At 42.1% G+C, this 21,386-nt stretch overlaps 1 protein-coding gene across 1 annotated transcript; it reads right to left on the bottom strand.

The window, feature by feature from the left end:
* Positions 1-646: 646 nt before the first annotated feature.
* On the bottom strand, positions 647-20,548 carry LOC115189512 (myosin heavy chain, fast skeletal muscle-like). The gene is made up of 40 exons (XM_029748123.1): positions 20,445-20,548; positions 20,083-20,310; positions 19,590-19,736; positions 19,223-19,379; positions 18,733-18,760; positions 18,360-18,468; positions 18,114-18,206; positions 17,615-17,675; positions 17,116-17,214; positions 16,688-16,791; positions 16,155-16,293; positions 15,773-15,891; positions 15,471-15,620; positions 15,206-15,376; positions 12,975-13,278; positions 12,173-12,237; positions 11,990-12,077; positions 11,756-11,873; positions 11,479-11,602; positions 10,896-11,032; positions 10,171-10,426; positions 9,735-9,977; positions 9,231-9,407; positions 8,989-9,134; positions 8,720-8,810; positions 7,928-8,317; positions 7,680-7,806; positions 7,374-7,492; positions 5,790-5,986; positions 5,470-5,653; positions 5,168-5,333; positions 4,881-5,005; positions 4,417-4,725; positions 4,003-4,206; positions 3,728-3,853; positions 3,429-3,599; positions 1,841-1,945; positions 1,643-1,738; positions 1,096-1,227; positions 647-764 (listed from the first exon to the last, which is right to left on the bottom strand). The coding sequence occupies exons 2-40, from the start codon at positions 20,296-20,298 to the stop codon at positions 744-746; spliced, it is 5,814 nt and encodes a 1,937-aa protein (XP_029603983.1). The 5' UTR covers positions 20,299-20,310; positions 20,445-20,548; the 3' UTR covers positions 647-743.
* Positions 20,549-21,386: the final 838 nt, after the last annotated feature.

Genomic DNA, 21,386 nt, shown 5'->3' with positions numbered 1-21,386 from the left:
AGAATGACTAGAATGGTCCTGGACCCTCTGACCTTAGTAGTTTGACTGGTGAACTCATGGCTGCACATACAATGGCAAAGCTGGTACTGTGATGTAAAATGTAATTTAGAAAGTTTATACTAGGACTATTTGCTTCCTGTCTTATTTGGATGAACAAATGTTGATTACATAAAGTATCTTCTCACTGACTTTTCTGTCAAGATATCAGTTAAATCAGTCTCTGTCAGCCATTGAATAGCCTTGTGTTGTCAGACATCGCACCGTAAACGGCTGGGGGCAAGGCTAGAAATTGACATAAATATGTAGTCAGTGTCTGATTTTTACACACTAGTCATTCTCTCCAATGGCAATCTACCAGCCTTACCTTGAAAAAAGCAGAAGCTTAAATGCAGAGGATGGCTGAACTACATTGAATTCAATAAGAGTAAGGTTAAGCAACAACAAACTTGCATCCAAAGCTCAGTCTGAGAATTTGGGTGGTTGCATTTCTTCAACCTCATCCCTCAGCTGTTTACAAAAAACAAACTGCTTTGTCGGGTGGCCACTATTGTTGTTCAAATCCCAGATTGCTCCTTTAATTAAATTCAATATTTTATGGTATGAAAAATCTGTTTGCTGAGTAATAAGTCCACAGTCACAAAGGAAGTGTATGTAGGCCTACATGTTTTTAATCAATGCTCAACATTTCACCATGAAAATCATATTTTATGGAACACAGGAAAATGATAAGACTTTGGTCTTGTTTATTCAGCAACTTCTTTTCCCTGTAAGAAGAAAGATAGAATATAATGGATCAGTAATAATAATGAACATGATAAATATACGGATAGACTTGGATAGAAAATAATGGATCAGTAATAATAATGAACATGATGAATATTTGGATCATGCATTTAATGCTCAGTGCTCAGCTTGAAATGTTCAATTTTGAAGTACCAACTTGAAATAATATTTTGAAATGTTCTTCTTAGAGATCTTAAATATAGTTGAGTGTAAAAGGTCAGTATTGACCTCTGTGAAGACTGAATCATAGGTGGTGTTGATGTGGTCATATCTGAACATGAGTCAGGTACAGGTTTAGAAGCAGTTCTGTACCTTTCCAGAGTCACGGGTCTTGGCTCTGAGCTTGTTGACCTGAGTCTCAGCGATGTCAGCACGCTCCTCAGCCTCCTCCAGCTCATGCTGAACCTTCCTGAACTTAGACATGTGCTGGTTTGCTGCTTCCTCCTGGGTGAGGAAAAGAGAGGGAGAGCAGAACATCAGTATTTAAAGTTTGAAGCTTCAGGTAGCAAATTAAAACATTATTTTCAACAAAACACATATTGGCAGATTTAGGATAGCAATGTATATAGGGAGATAGATGATAGAGCAGAGAAAGTGAGTGGCAGAACGGGATCAAACCGCTGCCTCCAGCACTACCACTAGACCAGCAAATTCATTTTTAACCCCCTCTCCTTTAAGTTGGTAACACAGGCATAGGGGACACTCAGAAATATGTATAATTTCTTCAACATTTACTTGCACTATCAATTGTCAATGTTGACTGGCGTGCTCTGGCAACACTTCAACTAAATCGTATGGACATTACGTTTTGTAGAGAAAAACTACATTTTCGAATGTATGCTTTCAGAGTCTGACTCACCGCTTCCTCAGAATGCCTCTTGTAGGCCTTCACTTTCATCTGCAGCTTATCTACCAGGTCCTGAAGTCTGTTAACGTTCTTCTTATCCTCCTCAGTCTGTGGGAGAAGAGCAAAGAATCAATGTCACAATAGTTTTATACACAAACCTGTCTGTGTTAGTGTCAAGTGTGTGAAGATGGCACTTTCTCTATCTCTTACCTGGTAAGTGAGCTCCTTGACTCTGCGCTCATACTTGCGGACTCCCTTTACCGCGTCTACACCTCTTCTCTGCTCTGCCTCCACCTCAGTTTCGAGCTCACGCACCTTTGTGGAAGAAATAAACGTAGGAGTTTGTTGGAGGTCATGAAATCAGACGTGACAAATATTTGTAAAACAGAGGTATAGTCTTCTACCCAGTCAAGGAGGCACAATTGTTATCTGTTCCTATGTATTCGTTTAAAACATTTATTGAAGGGGTCTGTAATAATAACAACAACTTTTCAATATCTAGGTCAGTGGTTCTCAAAGTGGAATTTACATTTCAATTTGTTTATGTATATTTCTAGCAAGAACAGATTTAACAGCCAGGGATCTTTGGAAAACGTTTAGAGGGTGCAATATATTACAATGTAATATTATTCATCCACAATTTATGTTATTAACTCTTAGATAAACAACGGGTCTGGGAGGCTCACAACTAAATTCTTCTTGTATTAGTAATATGACTGTCGATTTTGTCATGCGTTTAGTGGTGTATGGTGCAGTACCAATAAGGCGACTAGAGGCCGCCACTCGCATGTTTTAATGTTGGGACATTTCCTCCATTATGAGGCTCGCGCTATGGCAGTTGAGAGAAGTTCGCCAGTTAAGCTAACAGAAAGTCAGAAGCACTGACATAAATACATTTTTATATCTTTATTTTGAAGGTAAGCGAGTGTAACATCACTATATTCAAGACGGTAATGTTTCTGGAGTATGTACATATGTTTGTTGAGATGTTATGTTGTGTTTTTAGGTTTTATGAACTTATTAACGTCCGCTAGCCTACAAGCTAATTCAGCCATTTGCCCGCTAGCTGGTTGCCCCGCATAGCAACGCTAGCTTCCCTAGCAACGGCCGGTGAATGAGACAACTATAGAGAGCGAAATTATTACTATGAGATTAATTCGATGAATGTATATTATATTCTGTGTTGATATTTATTGTGAATTATTATTATTATTATTATGAATGAAATGGCAGCTTAGAAGAAGTCTGCTGAGACAATTAAGCCTGAGTGAAGCAACTAGATGAATACATTTGAATTTATTTAAAGGTCTTGGACCAACTCCACTAAATAAGTGTAAAAGTATTATAATTGGTTTTGTTATGATCATAAATTCACTTTAATTTAAGCTTTAAAACTGCAACATTTTATTTTTGCCCCAAGGCAAAATGTGTAGAATGACATGATATGACCTTTAAAACTGCAACATTTTCTCTCTGATGCAAAGAAGGGGGACTTAAAAATGTTATTTCCCAGGGACTTGATTAGTCCAGTCATGCACTGCAGAAGTCATAGGAAATCTGTGTGGATGCTATTTTTTATCGCACTTTAAAGTAGGAGTTGTGTTCTGATATTATGAGGGGGTCCCTGATGAATTCACTATCACAAAAGGGGTGGTCCCAGATGCAAAGAAGTTTGGGAACCCCTGATCTAGGTGGGTTATTGCGAGAACAAGTCACTAAACAATGCTCCTGTGTATTTTTATATGATCAAATACATTTCCAGCAATCAGTCTTTTAATCCACCCTGCTGGTAACTCACCCTGGACTCCAGTTTCTGGAGCTGCTTCTTGCCTCCCTTCATGGCCAGATTCTCAGCCTCATCCAGGCGGTGCTGCAGGTCCTTGACTGTGACCTCCAGGTTCTTCTTCATCCTCTCCAGGTGAGAACTGGTGTCCTGCTCCTTCTTCAGCTCCTCAGCCATCATGGCCGCCTGGAATAATAGTTTGTTTAATTTATGCACCAATCATAACGTCCCTCTCAGATCTTTGTTGTTCTTAACTAGCCCTACTTTCTTTGGCACTTGGGGACAAATCAAGTGGATGTAATTCAAGAACTCACGTCAGTGATTGCCTTCTTGGCCTTCTCCTCTGCATTCCTGGCCTCCTGGACGATGTCGTCCACCTCTCCCTGCACCTGCACCAGGTCAGTCTCCAGCTTCTTCTTGGTGTTCAGAAGGCTGGTGTTCTGAAGGAGGAAGATGATTTGTTGGACTCTCAAGAGAACTTGCAAGTCACAAGACTGAAATTATGAAAATCTAAGGCACTGTGAAATTCCAGGTGTGTTTAAAATGTATGCTTGGTTCAGTTTCATTAGAAATGGCTTTTGACCCATACTTGGGAGTGCAGCAGTCCAACACGCTCGCTGGCGTCTACCAGCTCAGTCTCAGCCACTTTGCGGCCTCTCTCTGTCTGCTCTAGAGCAACTCTCAGCTCCTCGATTTCAGCCACCATCAGACCGTTTCTGCGCTCCACCATGGCTGCCTGCTCCTTCATGTCTTCTGCGACACGGACGGCATCATCAAGGTGCAATTGGGCATCCTGGGGTTCACAATGACATACGTTCATTAGGACTTGTGGAAGTAGGGGTGATGTGATAGAAATGTTCATTGGTAAGAATTTCCCCAGTATCGCTACCTTTAGTAAATAAACTACTCTATTCAAATCCTCTGTTGTATTATTTTCTATAGATTTACAAACAAATTCCTCTCCATGTTCAGGTTTTTGAGCCTGATGTCCCAGTCCCTTTACCTTGAGCTGTCCCTGGACGTTCCTCAGCTGTTTCTGGGCCTCAGCGGCCTGCCTGTTGGAGTGGCTCAGCTGGATCTCCATCTCGTTCAGGTCTCCCTCCATCTTCTTCTTCACCCTCAGGGCATCATTCCTGCTCCTGACCTCAGAGTCCAGGGTGCTCTGCATGGAGTCAACCACCCTCTGGCTGTTCCTCTTGATCTGCTCCATCTCCTCGTCCTTCTCAGCGATCTTCCTGTCCACCTCACCCTTGATCTGGTTCAGCTCCAGCTGCACACGCAGAATCTTGGATTCCTCGTGCTCCAGTGTTCCCTGGACAAACAGAAGCAGTCAGGCCAATTGTGTTCAATACATTTAGGAATTAAATTTATATGACTACAATAAACTCCAATACAGACAGCATTTCACTGTAGCTGGCATTTGCTAGTGTACCACTGCTTTTCCCATCAAACAGCTGTAGTTTGTACCTCAGCCTCCTCCAGAGCGGTCTGGATCTCAGACTTCTCTGTCTCCACGGTCTTCTTGGCCTTCTCCAGCTCATGGATGCTCTTGCCAGTCTCTCCGATCTGCTCAGTCAGGTCAGAGATCTCCTCTGCACACACACACACAGGAGCAGTTTACACTTGGGAGATTTTCAGTGGATATCACCAATGCACTGAAGTTGACATTGAATCATAATATCAGTGAATTTATTAACAGCAATTAATATTGCTAATGAAACATGAGCCAAATATAATTGCTGTCAAATGCTCACGTTGCAGGTTCTTGTTCTCTCTCTTCAGAGTCTCCAGATGATCCAGAGCCTCCTCGTAGGAGTTCTTCATCTTGAAGAGTTCAGTGCTCATAGAGCGAGCCTCCTTCTGAGCTCCTTCCAGCTCAGCCTGGCCCTCCTCATACTTCTGCTTCCACTCTGCCAGAACCTAGGGGAATCCATGGGATTTTCATCAGAAGTCATTGATGAAGAGTTTTGAGTTATAAATATACTACAATTATACTACAATTAATCATATAGCAGACAGTAAATATCAGCCTATGGTGAGGTTTATTAATTTTCACCTTGTCAAAGTTCCTCTGCTTCTTGTCGAGGTTGGCGGCCAATGCGTTGGCTCTCTCTACGTCAATCATGAGGTCCTCCACCTCTCCCTGCAGCCTCTGCTTGGTCTTCTCCAGGGAGGCGCACTTGGAGTTGGTCGCCTCAATGGTCTCCTCGGCATCCTGCAGACGCTGGGCCAGCTTCTTCCTGTTGGACAATAGAGGGAGGTTTTATGGAGTGAGAGATATGTTACAATACATGTTGATGTAACATTTTCTCAGAGCCTCCTACCACCCTCACCATCCACACAATATCTGAGTTTTTTCTGTTGCGTGCGACTCACTTGGCCTCCTCCAGCTCCTCTGTGCGCTGGATAGCATCAGTTTCATACTTAGTCCTCCACTGAGCCACCTCACTGTTGGCCTTGGACATGCCGCGTTGCAGCTCTGCCTTTGCCTCCTGCTCCTCCTCAAACTGCTCCCTCAGGAGGTCACAGTCATGGCGGGCAGACTGGACACCGTGGGCCAGTGCGTTTTTAGCCTGTGAGAGAGAAATACAAGGAGAGATGAGTGAGATAGTCAAACAAATTATGTGGACTTGTTTACGTGAAGCTGTGCGGTTTGTTGCTAACGTTACTTTGCTACCTGCCAAAATTACGGTTTTACTTTTTAATTACCATTTTGTATTTACATTTTTTTCCTCGCTCGACTTTTTACATTCAACTTTTTCACCCCTGACGCTTTATCTGGACATGGTTCTACACTACCTCCACCAGCCGAAGCTAAGTAGTAACATTAACATTATGCCTTCTAATTGCAGTCGCTGTACTCATAATATACAGGAGAACGATCGCCTTATGGTGAGCATAGCATTGCTGCAAGCCCAGCTTCAGACGCAATCGTTAGGCAAGGGTAATTTAAGTGTAGGAAAGGATGAAACAGCTTCTGTGCCACCAATAAGTACAGATAGTAATATAAATCCCCTCGCACAGTCCCCACAGCCGGACAACTTTCTCATGGCTTCTGGAAGGAAATGCTGTAGGAATGCTCAACCGGTGTCGCTCATTCAGCCGACAGAAACTTTAAACCGGTTTTCCCCATTAAAATAAGCAACGAGTCGGAGTCGGAGTCGGAGGCCAAGCCTTCTCTGGTCTCTCCTCCACCCGTTACGGGGTCTGAGCCGCCGAAGCCTCCCACCATTAGCTCTGACAAATTGAAAACCCTAGTCATTGGCGACTCCATTACCCGCAGTATTAGACTTATAAAGAATCATCCAGCGATCATACACTGTTTACCAGGGGGCAGGGCTACCGACGTAAAGGCTCATCTGAAGATGGTGCTGGCTAAGGCTAAAACTGGTGAGTGTAGAGAATATAGGGATATTGTTATCCACGTCGGCACCAACGATGTTAGGATGAAACAGTCAGAGGTCACGAAGCACAACATAGCTTCAGCGTGTAAATTAGCTAGAATGATGTGTCGGCATCGAGTATTTGTCTCTGGCCCCCTCCCAGTTAGGGGGAGTGATGAATCTCACAACTCAATCGCTGGTTGATAAAAATGTTCTGCCCCTCCCAAAAGATAGAATTTGTAGATAATTGGCTCTCTTTCTGGGACTCACCCACAAACAGGACCAAGCCTGGGCTGCTGAGGAGTGATGGATTCCATCCAAGCTGGATGGGTGCTTTCATCTTATCTATGAACATAGACAGGACTCTAGCTCCACAATGAGATAGGGTGCAGGCCAGGCAGCAGGCTGTTAGCCAGCCAGCCTGTCAGCTTAGTAGAGTCTGCCTCTAGCACAGTCACTGTAGTCAGCTCAGCTATCCCCATTGAGACCGTGTCTGTGCCTCGATCTAGGTTGAGGGTGGTGTAGTCACCGTCTATGTAAAGATATGGCTCTAAACTCTCCATTTTGGGTCCCTTACCTTGACCTCCTCCTCAATCGCCCTCTTCAGCTCCTCCACCTGCTGGGTGAAGGCCTGTTTTCCTCTGGTCAGTTGAGACACGAGAGCTTCCTTCTCTTCCAGCTGGCGACCAAACTCACCTGCAGGGACAGAGGAACATCTTGTTAATAGGGTCACTGTTTTCTAAGATTGAAAATGTATTTTGAGGTATCGTAGGGCAATATTAGTTTCTACTGTACTATTCACCACGTATGTGGATACAGCCCACAACACGTATTGTTTTCTACTAAATGAAAGCATTGGCTTGTTGTTCATTGTTGATGGTACCATTTTCTGTCAGGAGTCTGGCCCTCTGGCCGCTGATGTCGTTGACCTGGCGAACATTCTCATCATTCTTAGTCTTGAGCTCACTCAGCTGGTCCTCAAGAGTACGGCACATCTTCTCCAGATTGCCCTGTTAGTGAAACATGTACCATCATTACTTTATATTTGTGACTCCTGTCAACTTCAGTTCACTTGAATGGTTATGTAGTTGACCATCCTCAACACTGCTTGATCAAAACATTACTACTCACCTTAGCCTTAGCGACAGCCTCCATGTTGCTGGAGAGGTCATCAATCTCCATCTTGTATTCGCTCTTCTCCTTCTCCAGCTTCTGCTTGACGCGCTGCAGGTTGTCGATCTGCTCCCCGAGCTCAGCCACACTGTCGGCCTGCTTCTTGCGCAGAGCGGCAGCTGTGGCCTCATGCTGCAGGGTGGACTCTTCAAGATCACGACGCAGCTTCTGGAACTCAGCCTCACGCTTCTTGTTCATCTCAATCTGAGCAGCAGTGGCGCCTCCGGCCTCCTCCAGCCTCTCGCTGATCTCCTCAAGTTCCCTGGAGAGATCGGCCCTCTGCTTCTCAACCTTAGCCCTGGCAGCACGCTCAGCCTCAATTTCCTCCTCCAGCTCCTCAATACGGGCCTAGAACAGGGGGCAGGAGCAGGGGGGATGAACACTACAATACAGTTGAAACAATTGAACCTCACAAAGTAATAATAGTATGTATATTTTGCATAAATGTGTTTAATACAATGCCAGTTACACTAATATATTCAGTAGACAGTGTCCCATGCAGGAGCCAAACCCTCAAAGGTAAGAAGTTAGACAGAGGACTCTAGATGGATATAAGCCATTTTAATATGGATATTGCCATTGAGGGCTGAGGGGGGATAGTAAGAGGCACCAACAAGAAACACCATCTTCCAACCTACTGAGCCATCAGAAGCCACCTGGAAAACTGCTGCCAGAAAAAGTGTGCTTTTTTTAAAGGAAATGATTCAAGTCTGTGCTTTTCTGTACTGGAGCTTATATCCTGTACTGTACCTGGAGTTCCTTGATCTTCTTCTGCAGCTGAGCTCCCAGAGACTGCTCATCCTCAATCTTGCTGAGGAGCTGGGTGGTCTCAAACTCCTTCCTAAGAAACACAAACACGTTGATTGCAGAGTTGGTTTTGCTTTAATGTGTAAAGGGGGAGGATCATACCACTCACTTTGCTTTTAAGAATCACACGCACATGCTAATTTATAATTACAATAATTAGTCAAGAACAACCATTATAGCAGGTAATACTGTAGTCATTTGTTTGTGTTTACTTCTTGATTTTCTCATCAGCTTGCTGTTTGTCATTCTCCAGGTCCATTATGGACTCCTGGGCCAGTTTCAGATCTCCTTCCAGCTTTCTCTTGGATCGCTCAAGGTCCATACGAAGCTTCTTCTCTTGCTCCAGTGAACCTTCAAGCTAGAAGATAAAAACACATATATTGTTAAAATCTAAACAACTGAAGATAATATCATTTTACATGCTATCATGGCCAAAATGTCCAACTCCACTCACGTCGTCCACTTGCTGTTCCAGCTTGGTCTTGGCCTTGGTCAGAGTGTTGACTTTGTCCTCCTCTGCCTGCAGATCATCCAGTGTCTGCTGGTGGGCCTCTTGGAGGGCTTTCTTCTCCTTGGTCAGCTTGGCAACACTCTCATCCATAGATGCCATCTCCTCTGTCAGGTTTTTAACCTGAAAACGGCAACATCAAAATGAGTCTTTGGTCACTTAAAGGGGAGATTTAGTTTGTTATATATTGCATTCATTTCATTTTGATTCGCACTGCATCAACAATTACTGTACTATATATTTAACACTAGATGTCAGTGTTCACCATGCCAGTGTACTGAATGGAAGTCATAAATGAGGCGGAGCAGAACATGCAATGAATGTTGGGAGTACCCCACAACTGAAATTCTACTATTTACAACGTGAATTCCATATCTGTTAAGGTATGTTTTGAGTTGATTAGTGTTTGGATTATTGTTTGGTTAGACTGTCTATGGTAAGACACAATACCTTGTTTTCAGTGGCATGCTTCTCCTTCTCCACTTTGGCCAGGGTGAGCTCCAGGTCATCAATGTCCTTCTTCAGCTCAGAGCACTCATCCTCCAGCTTCCTCTTCTTGGCCGTCAACTCAGCATTGATCTCCTCCTCATCCTCCAGCCTCTCGGTCGTCTCTTTGAGTTTGGCCTCCTGCTGGATCTTGCTCTTGATGAGCCCCTCACACCTTTCCTCAGCATCGTTCAGACTCTCTCCTTCCTGGTTTCACAAAAGGAGTAAACAAATCAGAGGCCTCACTTTGTGTATCAAAATATACATTTTACTCAAAGAGGTCAGAGCAAATCAATAGAAATTGATGAGATATATAACATGGGCAATAAAAATGTGTGTTCATATGTATTTGTTTTCACGTGTATGTAAATTTGCCCGTAATCATTGTTTTTTCACTCACAGATGCGACTTGGAGCGCCAGGTCGTTCTTCTCTTGCGTCAGGGCCACCAACTTCTCCTCCATTTGCTTCTTCGTGGACAGAGCCTTGGCCAGGTCTGCTGTCATCTTATCATAGTTCTCCTTCATGTTGGCCAGCTCCTTCTCAGTCTCAGCGCTCTGCAGCAGGGGCTTGATCTTGAAGTACAACTTCATCCATGGCCAGGTTTTCACATTCATGAATGAGCGGATGTTGTACTGGATGGCGTAAATTGATTCTCTGGTTGACAGAAAGGATAGAGTGGCATGGTGAGTGACATGCTTGAAGCTACATTCTGTGACTTGAAGAACAACATAATGGGGCCCCACACCACTGTTTGTTTACAGCTGAGGAATGGGGATAGGGAAATGTAACCCCTCTTAAATTCATAGACAGCTCTCTAGATGCAAGTACTGACAGGTAGTGCATGCTCATGAGGCATTTTATATACTTCAAGAATAAATGGGTAAATACCACACATTTAAATGACAGTTGAACAGCCAAATCCCAAACTGCAACTATAAAGCTAGAATCCTTAGTTGCTACATCCATTTCTGGACTAAATGAATTAACCCAAAAGCTTTAGTAGACCATTATAAGATGTACTTTCTCATTCTGAACAACTCACAGCATATACAGTATGTAATCATAATGCATTAGATACAGGTGGTTGACAGAAAGCTTTGCCAAGATGTCTACTATTCCTCACCTCCTCTCCATCATCTTGCTAAACTCTCTCCTCATGAGGAATCCACGGCTGAGAGCCTGGACCATGCCGACCAGAGTGGCCAGCTTCTCATCTCTCATCTCCTCCAGGACACCCAGCAGACCGGCTTTGAAGAAGACCTGAGACACAGTTTAACATGGTCAATGGAACAACAGATGCTGACAGATAGAAATGTTGGAATCAAAAGAGGGGAACAACACCACTAGATTGATTTAAACAACATTAACTTTGATGTGGTTACAAACAAACCATGTGATAGGTTGTTTCTATGTTGTTAGTTATAAATTAATAGTTATAGATTAATAATGTACACAGATACAGATAACAGCATTCATACCACTCTAACACAATGTACATGAAAAATAGTTTAGTTTCTCTTCTATACTTGTGATGCATGAATTTGGAGAAAGAAACACCACCATATTTTTCCACCTTTTCCATGAGTTAAATGAAGAAAGAACAAAAGAATGGATAGATCACCTGGAGAGATTTTATATGGTAGAGGTTTAAATTATCATTCAAGTTGTGTTTTGTTGTCAGCTTTTACTGGGGGTATTTAACTGACCTTGGTGTGTCCAAACTTGTAATCCTCGTGATTCACATCAATGGACCCAAGCAGCTTCTCAGAAGCCTTCTTGTTGTCCATGAACTGGCCCTCAGGGATGACACTGGCATTCAGTACTTTGTACCTGAATGAGGAGACATTTTTAACATGTCAAGTTGTAATATGTTGGTTATATTTCATTAAAGGTCAGCCAATTCAGGTGCTGGGAAAACCCTTGGAGCAGATATTTTCTGTGGTGTGTGCATGTGTGTGTGCGTGTGCGTGCTTGCGCGTGTACCTCTGTTTGAAGTCAGCATAGATGATTCTGCTGGGGAAGCCCTTTCTGCAGATCCTGATACCCTCCAGTACACCATTACACCTGAGCTGGTGGATAACCAGGAAGTTCTCCATCAGACCTGGTAAAACAAAACAAGTCTCTTTTAATACTCATAAACAGGTTAAAGATTGGGATTGTTAAGGTTACTGGTACTGTACTGATAAGATTACATATTTAACTCAATATTTCTTGTACCTGGAGTCTTTGACTCGTTGGGGATCAGGCAGCGCACAAAGTGAGGATGAGTGCTCCTCAAGTTGGTCATCAGCTTATGTAAGTTCTCCTGTAAGAGGGTTACAAACCATTTTCTCAGACATACTGTAGTTTATGATAATTGCACCTTTTGAAGGACTGAATCTACACATTTCAAAAGCTCACCCTGAACTGGGAGGACACAGTCTGCATGGAACCACCCTTCTTCTTGCCTCCTTTCTTGGCTTTATCTGTTAAAATGGGGAAAAGTTAAAGATAACTAGAAAAGTACATTTCCTAGAGTGGGTGGAATAAATAGAATAATAACACGATTATGTAAGAAATCTAGAGTGGTCTTGTCTTCAGCAAGCACACTAATTATAAACCAGAGAATCTCTGGTTATGTCACGACTACCTCCGAAGTCGGCTCCTCTCCTTGTTCGGGCGGTGTTCGGCGATCAACGTCACCGGCTTTCTAGCCATCGCCGCTCCATTTTTCATATTCCCATTTGTTTTGTCTTGTTCCATACACACCTGGTTTTCATTCCCTAGTCACACTGAATGTATTTAGTCCTCTGTTCCCCTCCATGCCTTTGTGTGAAATTGTTTTGATGTTATGTGGGTATTGTTATGCGCCAGACTTTTGTCTGTGTTCCGTGTTTTGGACACGTTATATGTACTTATGTGCTTTCGTTTGGACCGGAATAAAAAGTGTGCCTGTTAACTACACTCTGCTCTCCTGCACCTGACTTCGCTTCCAGTACACACCCTTAACAGGTTAACTTCACACTTATCTAGAGGCAAATGCTGCCAATGTCATTGTGTAAAATAACATCTATTGTATGATTTGAAAAAAACAAGTGTATGAATAAATTAACCTGGTGAAAACACCCTGAGAAATTGGTATACATTCAAAGACTTTAAAGAACATTCGGTCTAAGTTATAAGTAGTGCTTAATTAAATAATTTGACGCGATGCTATTCTTACCCTCGGGTGGGGGAGCAGGATACAGGGCAGCCAGAATTTTGACTCCGGACTTCTGGTACAGCTGACAAACTGAGTCGTTCAGGGGGTCCTTGTTCTTCTCCAGCCAGCCAGTGATGTTGTAGTCCACAGTTCCGGCGTAGTGCACCAGGGAGAAGTGGGCCTCTGCCTTGCCTTTGGCAGGCTTGGGCTTTTCAAACGCCTTTGTTTTGCCAAGATGCTGGGCGTACAGCTTGTCCTTGAAGGTAGTGTCTGAAGACTTGGGGAACATGCACTCCTCTTCAAGGATGGAGAAGATGCCCAATGGCTTTACGAAAAGAGATGTATAACAAATTAGTGATATTTACATTTAGTTAACATGCTATTATAGGATTATATTCATTTAGGGACCCATTATAGGAAATATATTGAGTTCTCAACAGTCAGTGGCATATATTAATGGGTGCCAAGGGAAGCGAGGTTTCCCACAAAAATTGACATATAATATAATGTATGTTTCGTCTCGCTTAGCAAGAGGCTGAATGTGTCTCACCAGGTAAAGCAAAACTGCGCTCCTCTGTCTCTGTATTTGTAGCCTTTCTATCTGATGCTGTCTGGTCAAAAAGAGTATGATATTGTAGCATTGAATGCAAGAGAAGCCAGAGAGCATTTGGCCTCCATTTATATTTTTTTAGGATGACATTTATTCCATTAGTAAACATGCTATTATAGGATTATATTATTTTAGGGACACATAATAGGAAACATATTGAGTTCTCAACAGTCAGATAACTTGTCAGTGGCATGTATTCATGGGTGCCAAGTGAAGCCAGGCTTCCCCCCAAAAAATGACACGTTATTTTATATATTTCGTCTCGCTTAGCAAGAGCCTGAATGTATCTCACCAGGTAAAGCAAAACTGCGCCCCGCTTTCTCTGTATGTGTAGCTCTTCTATCTGATGCTGTCTGTCAAAACTAATATGATATTGTAACATTGAATGCATGGGAAGAAGACGACGAACATTTGGCCTCCGTTGATATTTTTTTTATACAATAACAGCGAATCAGAGTTGAGCTAAACTGAGTGAGCTTATCTGTGAATGGTCCTGGTGCACCAAAAAATTTGTGAAATGAAGCCAGTTTGAATTTGGCTTCACATCAATCCAAACATCATTGACAAAAAGAAAAACTTTAATTGTTGCATCTCATTGTTGTTGTCCTCCGGTGGATAGCTTGCTAGCTAAAATGGGCCCTTTCCTAAATTAGCCATGGATAGAGATAGGGATTTGTACTCAAAGTATTACTTAATTTGCTGTCCTGGCCAATGATTTTAACAGCAATTCTGATCCAACCATAAATTCATACATTGTTCTTTTGGTCTGAGAGTATGGAAGTTCAATATGTAGCAAGGTGTAGAAGGCGAATGTTAACTAGCTGGCTAATCGTTGCCCAGGAAAGGAAGTTAGAATAGCGAGCAATGGTTTTAGCCAGGTAGCCTAGGACAACAAAAATGTAAAGCGTGTACTGTATGACAGAGACTGTTTCAGCAACATGAAAGAGAGGAGGATGGTATTGGCGTTTCTCTACAAGTAGGGTGAGTCAACATGTTTTTTCTACTCGCATAAATTAGTACCATGGACACCCACATAATATTTAGCTGACATTGATTGGAATAAACTCGTTTTTGGAATCTTTTAGTTGTCACTGTATTAGACTAAGCATAGGTTATTTGATGACATTGAAAGGTTGAAGTTGAAATGGTGCCAGAATAGTGGAGGGAGGCAGGTCCTGTTTTCTTTGCAACTTGCAGTAACTCTCCGTGGTTCTAAATCAATAGATGTTTAGTGGTCCGAAAATGGCAGAGAAATGTACTTGACTGACCATGCTGTAGGTCATGTAACTGTTTGTTACATGCATTATGCTTTGTGGACTCCACGGGACAGATGTTGCTCTCCGGTTTTGTGATGAATCAAAGATGTGGTTGAATTTATTCTGCCACTGTGTCTTCTTATTGTCTCAGCCTTAGGCCTATATATCATGGTGGCAAGGCATATAAACTAACAGGTTATAGAGCAAACAATGCAATTATCACAACACATAGGTTGCAATATGGATTTATTTTGACTGGTTTGGCTTTCCCAGTAATTTAAACGTTACGCTGCTACTGTACGTTGTACCACAGTGATAATATATCACACAGTGCTCCATATGAGCTTTGCTGTTATGGTCCATTAAAATCCCCACAGACAGCTTACCTTCTCAATAAGCTCAATGCAGGCAGCCAAATCCATGCCGAAGTCAATGAAGGCCCAGACGATTCCCTCCTTCTTGTACTCCTCTTGCTCCAGGACAAACATGGTGTGGTTGAAAAACTGTTGCAGTTTCTCATTGGTGAAGTTGATGCACAGCTGCTCCATGCTGTTGTACTGTTGATGGAGTTTTCAAAGGGATCATTTCATCATACAAGACTATAATCAATCTGAATCACAACTAATTGTCTTGTTCTGGTCTCATACTCACATCAAAGATCTCAAACCCGGCAATGTCAAGCACACCGATATAGAACTGCCTTGGATTCTTGGTGTCCAACATCTCATTGATACGGATGACCATCCACAAGAACATCCTCTCATAGATGGACTTGGCCAGAGCCGAGACTGAGTTATTAACCTGCAATGATAATACCTCAAATTAATATGTGAGATATTGACCATGTCTAGTGATAAGGTGATACAAGCTTTGGAAAAACAAAAACAATGCACTCGCCCCAACAATAATTCCGGTGCTCAGAAAATGGTAGATTCTGTGTTTGGCCGCCTTACCTGAGGCACAGTCTGTCCTTTGGTCACATACTCGTTGCCGACCTTCACTCTTGGGTAGCACAGAGCCTTCAACATCTCAGCTGAGTTCAGGCCCAGCAGGTAGGCGATTTTATCAGCCACTGGAGAGAGAACCAACAACAACAGACTCAGGGACACAAGATCACTTGTTTCTGATTTCACACTGACAAAATAGTTTGGTTAATTTCTTTGTGGCTTAGGTTTTGATTTACCCACATTTGTGGAGGTTGTAATTTGTTCTCCAAAAATGATCTCCTGCCTCACTTTCATGTGGCACTGTCTGTCTTAGGTGTTCTATTTCTATGTTGGGGACTGGGAATGGGACTAATGCTCTACATATTGTATATCTATGAGTGGGACTCACCCTCTGTGCCATCTGGCTCGGCCTGCTCCTCACGCTGCTTCTGCTTGAATTTCAAGTTTCCATGGTGCAATACAGCTCCTGTCAGCTTGTAGATGCCAATCTTCTCTTCATTAGTGAAGCCCAGGATGGTAATGGCATCCTGGCATTAAAGAGGAAGTACAACAGTGATGAACTGAACGGTAGTTTGCTCAGTTACACTACATTTCTGTGCTGCTCACTGCAGAACAAATGGGATGGATAGATTTGACTGGCTTCTCTGTTCCACATGATAACACTTGGCAAACACATTAGTAGATGGCAGCACAAAATTAGTTTTACACAGTTCCACAGGGCACTTAGTGGTGCTCTCTTGTGGAAGGCACGAAGAGTTCCTTGAGGCACATGCCTTAACTAACAAGACATTTAGTATCAAACAAAAACATACATGAACATTCACAGCTGCCACCAAGTTGGAATTGCACAGTACATTCGGTGTGTATGGTGGTCCTATCAATTCCATATCTAGAGTTTGTTTAACCCTTTGTTTTACTCACATCTGTGGCATCCAGCTCTTCATTGTCATTGATGCTGGCCACAGTGATCTGTCCCTGGCTGCACATGGGGAAGTCGTAGGGGTTAGTGGTGATGAGCGCCATTTCTGTGGACAACAGAGAACAGCTTGTCAGTTAAATCTCTTAGAATTCTGCTGTCCTACCTTTACAGTATCTCTCCCTCCTTTACTAAGTAGATGGACTCAATGATACATGTAGTATATATTGAAGTATATATAGCATCAAAAGAGGAGACTGAGACTTGTGGACTAGTGCATCACATTGATAGATCTTTCCCAAAGACCTTCCAAATGTCTAGATGCCTTGTTACCTTGGATGTACTCATTGTAATATTATTATTATTAGTGTGGATTATGAATATTGTATATATATTCCATAAATGGGGATGGGAATAATTTCCTCTGGCGTACCAACTAGCTCAGGTTTGTGGCCTGTCATCATCTGGAAGAAGATGTGGTAGCCTCTTTCATCGGGCAGCTGGAAGGACACTCTGGACTTCTCCAGCAGGTCTGAGGGAGAGGGAGAGAGCGTGAATGACACAAATAGAAAGAGTAGAGACAGAATGACACAAAGAGAAAGAGTAGAGAGAGAATGACACAGAGAAAGAGCAGAGAGAGAATGACACAGAGAAAGAGCAGAGAGAGAAGGACACAAAGTGAAAGAGTAGAGAGAGAGAGAGAGAGAGAATGAGAGAGAGAATGACACAGAGAAAGTAGAAAGAGAGAGAGACACAGAGAGAGACATAGAGGGAGAGAATGACAAAGAGGAAGAGTAGAGAGAGAGCGAGAGAATGACACAAAGAGAAAGAGTAGAGAGAGAGAGAATGAGATCATTTGTTGGATATCATTACATTTAAATGTATCTGTGTGAATTTAGGAAAGCATTGAGAAACAGTCAAAACCAACTCACAGGTTTCAATGTCAGCTTTAGCCAGTTTGCCAGCTTGGAAGTGAATCCTGATGAATTTACCCTATAGTTGAGCATGGGGGTTAGAAATAGGTCAACAAATAAATCTAACATTTTACTTTGATAGACCCCTTTAAATGTTACAGTTTGTTGGACAAATGTTGGATCTATTGATACAGATGTAGGATATTGATGTAGGATCCAGTTTGCTACAGCAGGAAAACAAATCCTGCAGCATCAGGAAATGTGAATTATTATGTGGATTATAAATAATGGATTTGATGGTTCTTTTGTAGGGGTTGATGAAACAAAAATAATACAGCAAATCAAATCTGACATTTTAAAGAGGAAATTGCAAACTTTAGAACCTTGAAAACACAACAAGTTTGAATTTCAAATTTTCAGCAATGGAAAATATCTTAAATGTGTATAACAATAGGGAACTACTGAATAATAATTTTCCAATATAAGGTAACTTCCACAGTATGCCCTTCATACTTACAAAGCGAGACGAGTTGTCGTTCCTCACTGTCTTGGCATTACCGTAAGACTCCAGCAGAGGGTTAGCTGCAATGATCTGATCCTCAAGAGACCCCTGATTGAGACAAACACAAGTTGCTCAAAAACTGGTAACATTGTCAAGTTAGTTTCTCTCAATTGCTTGAAAGAGGATTCACCCCTGGAAAACAAGTTTACACAGCCAACCAAACTGAAATGTGCTAAAAAGGCAAACATAACAACAACCTACCTGCATTTTGCCAGGTTCTGCTTCCTTCTTGGCCCCAGACACTGCAATGGTGGCAAAGTACTGGATGACACGCTTGGTGTTGACAGTCTTTCCTGCACCGGATTCTCCACTGGTTTATATGGCAGAGAAAGAGGGGTTTTAGTGAAAGCCAATCTGACACTCAAACATGTAACTAAGAAATAGCATAGAACAATACACTGTTAACCTTTGTTCTGACACAAGTCTTTAACAAATACTCCTTCTCATCGACTCGTTATTACACATATCCTAATGCTCTAATCCATTCATATTGTCATGTATTTCATCACACCAAGTGACCCAACTTATTACAATAGAAATACTTTCTCAAGTGACATTTTAGTAAACAACTTACGTAATCAGGACGGACTGGTTCTCCTTATCTGGAACCAAAAAACACATTGCTTATCATACTCAAGCAACATTATGGGGACATTATTTAAGTCATAGCATCATCATGAATTTCACTTTGGAACATTTTCCATTCAAGGGTTAGTGAGATCAGATTTTCCCAGCAAACTGTTCTAACCTAGACTAGAAAACAGTAGATACCTCTCAAAAGCATATTTGAAATTTTATTGATACATACATCCATCTATAAGCACTTATGGACTTTGAGATCCATGCGCATTTATGGACATTCATCCCTCCCTCCCTCCCTCCCTCCCTTCCTCCCTCCCTCCCTTCCTCCCTCCCTCCCTCCCTCCATCCAATCATCTGTCCATCCATCCATCTGTCCATGCCTCCCTCCATCCATCCAATCATCTGTCCCTCCATCCAACCAACCATCCATCCATCCATCCATCCATCCATCCATCCATCCATCCATCCATGAGATATCGTACCAATCATCATGAACTGAAAGGCGTTGTCAGAGACGGAGAAGATATGGGGTGGAGCCTCCACTCTCTTCTTCCCTCTGTAGGCGTTGACAACCTCTGCGTCGTACACTGGGAGCCATTTGTAGGGGTTCACCGTGGCACAGAAGAGCCCAGAGTAGGTCTGGATGAAAGAATAATTAAATTAGGAGATTAACAAAGTCAGATGTTCTTTTACCTGGATTTATGTGAGGATGTGGGTGTACTTTGGTATACTAATGTGGGTCTACTGTATTGATATGTTTTGGTTTCTACCATTCATTTATGTGTAGTACTGTATGTGTGTATTTCTTATGTTCATGTATGTGTGTGTTTGTATGTACAGGTTTCTTACATAGATCATCCATGCTGCATAACGCTCTTTGAGGTTATACAACACAGAGGCTTCATTCAGGTAGGTCATCATGGCCATGTCCTCAATCTTGTCGTACTTAGGGGGGTTCATCTCATAGATGTCTGCATCTTTGAACTCTTTTCCTTCCTGAAACAGTCAGAAATCTAGATTACACGCAGATCAAACTGGACATGACAGAATACTTTTTGCTGACAGAATGTATATCCACATTAATCCAACTACTTAGTTATCACCCACTGACACACAACTGGTGGTTCTTGACTAGTCAACATTCTATGTCATTTTTAATTAGCAGCAATAACAATGATGTGTTTGAAGGTTATATAATGTCTGCAAAAAACAATTAAATGCTTCTTTATATATTTTCTATTAGTGATTTCTTATTGCCTATAGACATTGTTTGGATCATTTCAATGATTTTTCAAGAATTAGAGTAATTGCACAAACTTGAAACTTTTCAGATCAGACTTACCTCCTTACTGCCGTCAGGGTTGGTAACTGTCACAGTACACTTCCCGTCTGCCCTGGCAGTGACTAAACCCTTAAGGTACAGCTCCACCTTGTCTGCCACATAGCAGGCGTTCTTTGAATCAAAGGGTGCGGCTTGTGCCTCCATCCTCTCCTTCTCAGATTTACGGAGGTATATGGCAGCCTTGCCGTAGATTTGCATCTCAGCGTCCGTACTCATGGTGACGGATAACTAGGAAAGAGATGAAACAAGAAACATGATTTGACTCTGTGGTGCTTCCTCCCCAGTCAACAGAGTTAGGTGAGTGGTATCTCTAACAGAATATTCACATCACTTTTTATGTGAAGACTCAAACCATGTCTCACCTTCTTTTTCCCCTCCTACAGATGAATGTGTACTTCTTGGAGGACCCTGTGAAACATGAGAGTGTTGTGAAAACACACATATCTAAAGCCTTATCATTTATCCCCTAAAGGGCTAGAAAACATTGAACTAAATAATTACCGCCGTGTCAAATTCAAATACAGGTGTAACTGATAACCTTCGTTTCCAAGTGGCAACTCACTTACTACACACTCTGTAAATAATTCAAATAATACCCCTGAAAACCCAGTTACATTCCAGAACACCACCTCAATTTACAAACAAGTGCAGGAGCACCACTTTTGACCATAAATGGAAAGTCACAGATTTAAGGTAAAAAAATATGTCATTTTTTTAATTCTTTACTTATTAAACCAATGGCACTTGATTGCATATTGTCAAATCTTACAAGAGACATGCAGAAGTCAATTCAAACAGTGCAGTTAGCTGCTGCCTCAGTTGCTGAGTGCAAAGATGAGACAAATATACAACTTTAAAGGAGGTGGAGAGTCTTACACAGAGGAAGAAGGTATCTGACTTATGGATGCTGGGGCCTCAGCCTCCTTATATCTGGTTGGAAGTGCCAACCAAGCAAAGTTAATTATGGACCACTCTGGGAAAGGAAATGAGATTGCAGGAGAGACCTCTGTGTATCTGTCTCACTAGCACCTCCCACTTCCAGGAGCACCACACTCCCATTACATTACTTTTTAATGTCATATTGTCTCTGAATTGAATTTCACTGAACTTTACGTAAATGAGAGATATCATTACAATAATTATGACCAATATCAAAGTTTGATTCATCCCAATGTTACTTCTACTGAACCTACATATACTGTAATGGCAGTGAGTCCATGTTGCCCCACTACAACTAAAATAGTTTTCATTAAATCTAATCTGACTTTATTTAGTTCCATTGTTAGGTGCATTAATCCTCATCA

Source organism: Salmo trutta, unplaced genomic scaffold (assembly GCF_901001165.1).
Source record: "Salmo trutta unplaced genomic scaffold, fSalTru1.1, whole genome shotgun sequence".
NCBI classification, from domain to species: domain Eukaryota; kingdom Metazoa; phylum Chordata; class Actinopteri; order Salmoniformes; family Salmonidae; genus Salmo; species Salmo trutta.
The sequence above is the reverse complement of the archived record's forward strand: the minus strand, read 5'-3'. Positions and strand labels throughout refer to the sequence as shown.

Bases quoted from the DNA above. Each gene is read 5' to 3' on its own strand.
- LOC115189512 (XM_029748123.1), bottom strand. From the start codon at position 20,298: ATGAGTACGGACGCTGAGATGCAAATCTACGGCAAGGCTGCCATATAC. The intron at 15,892-16,154 runs GTGAGTCCCACT...TTCTCTCTCCAG, and splicing joins CGAGCCAGATGGCACAGAGG to TGGCTGATAAAATCGCCTAC. The intron at 3,600-3,727 runs GTGAGTTCTTGA...CTATTATTCCAG, and splicing joins CCAAGAAGGCAATCACTGAC to GCGGCCATGATGGCTGAGGA.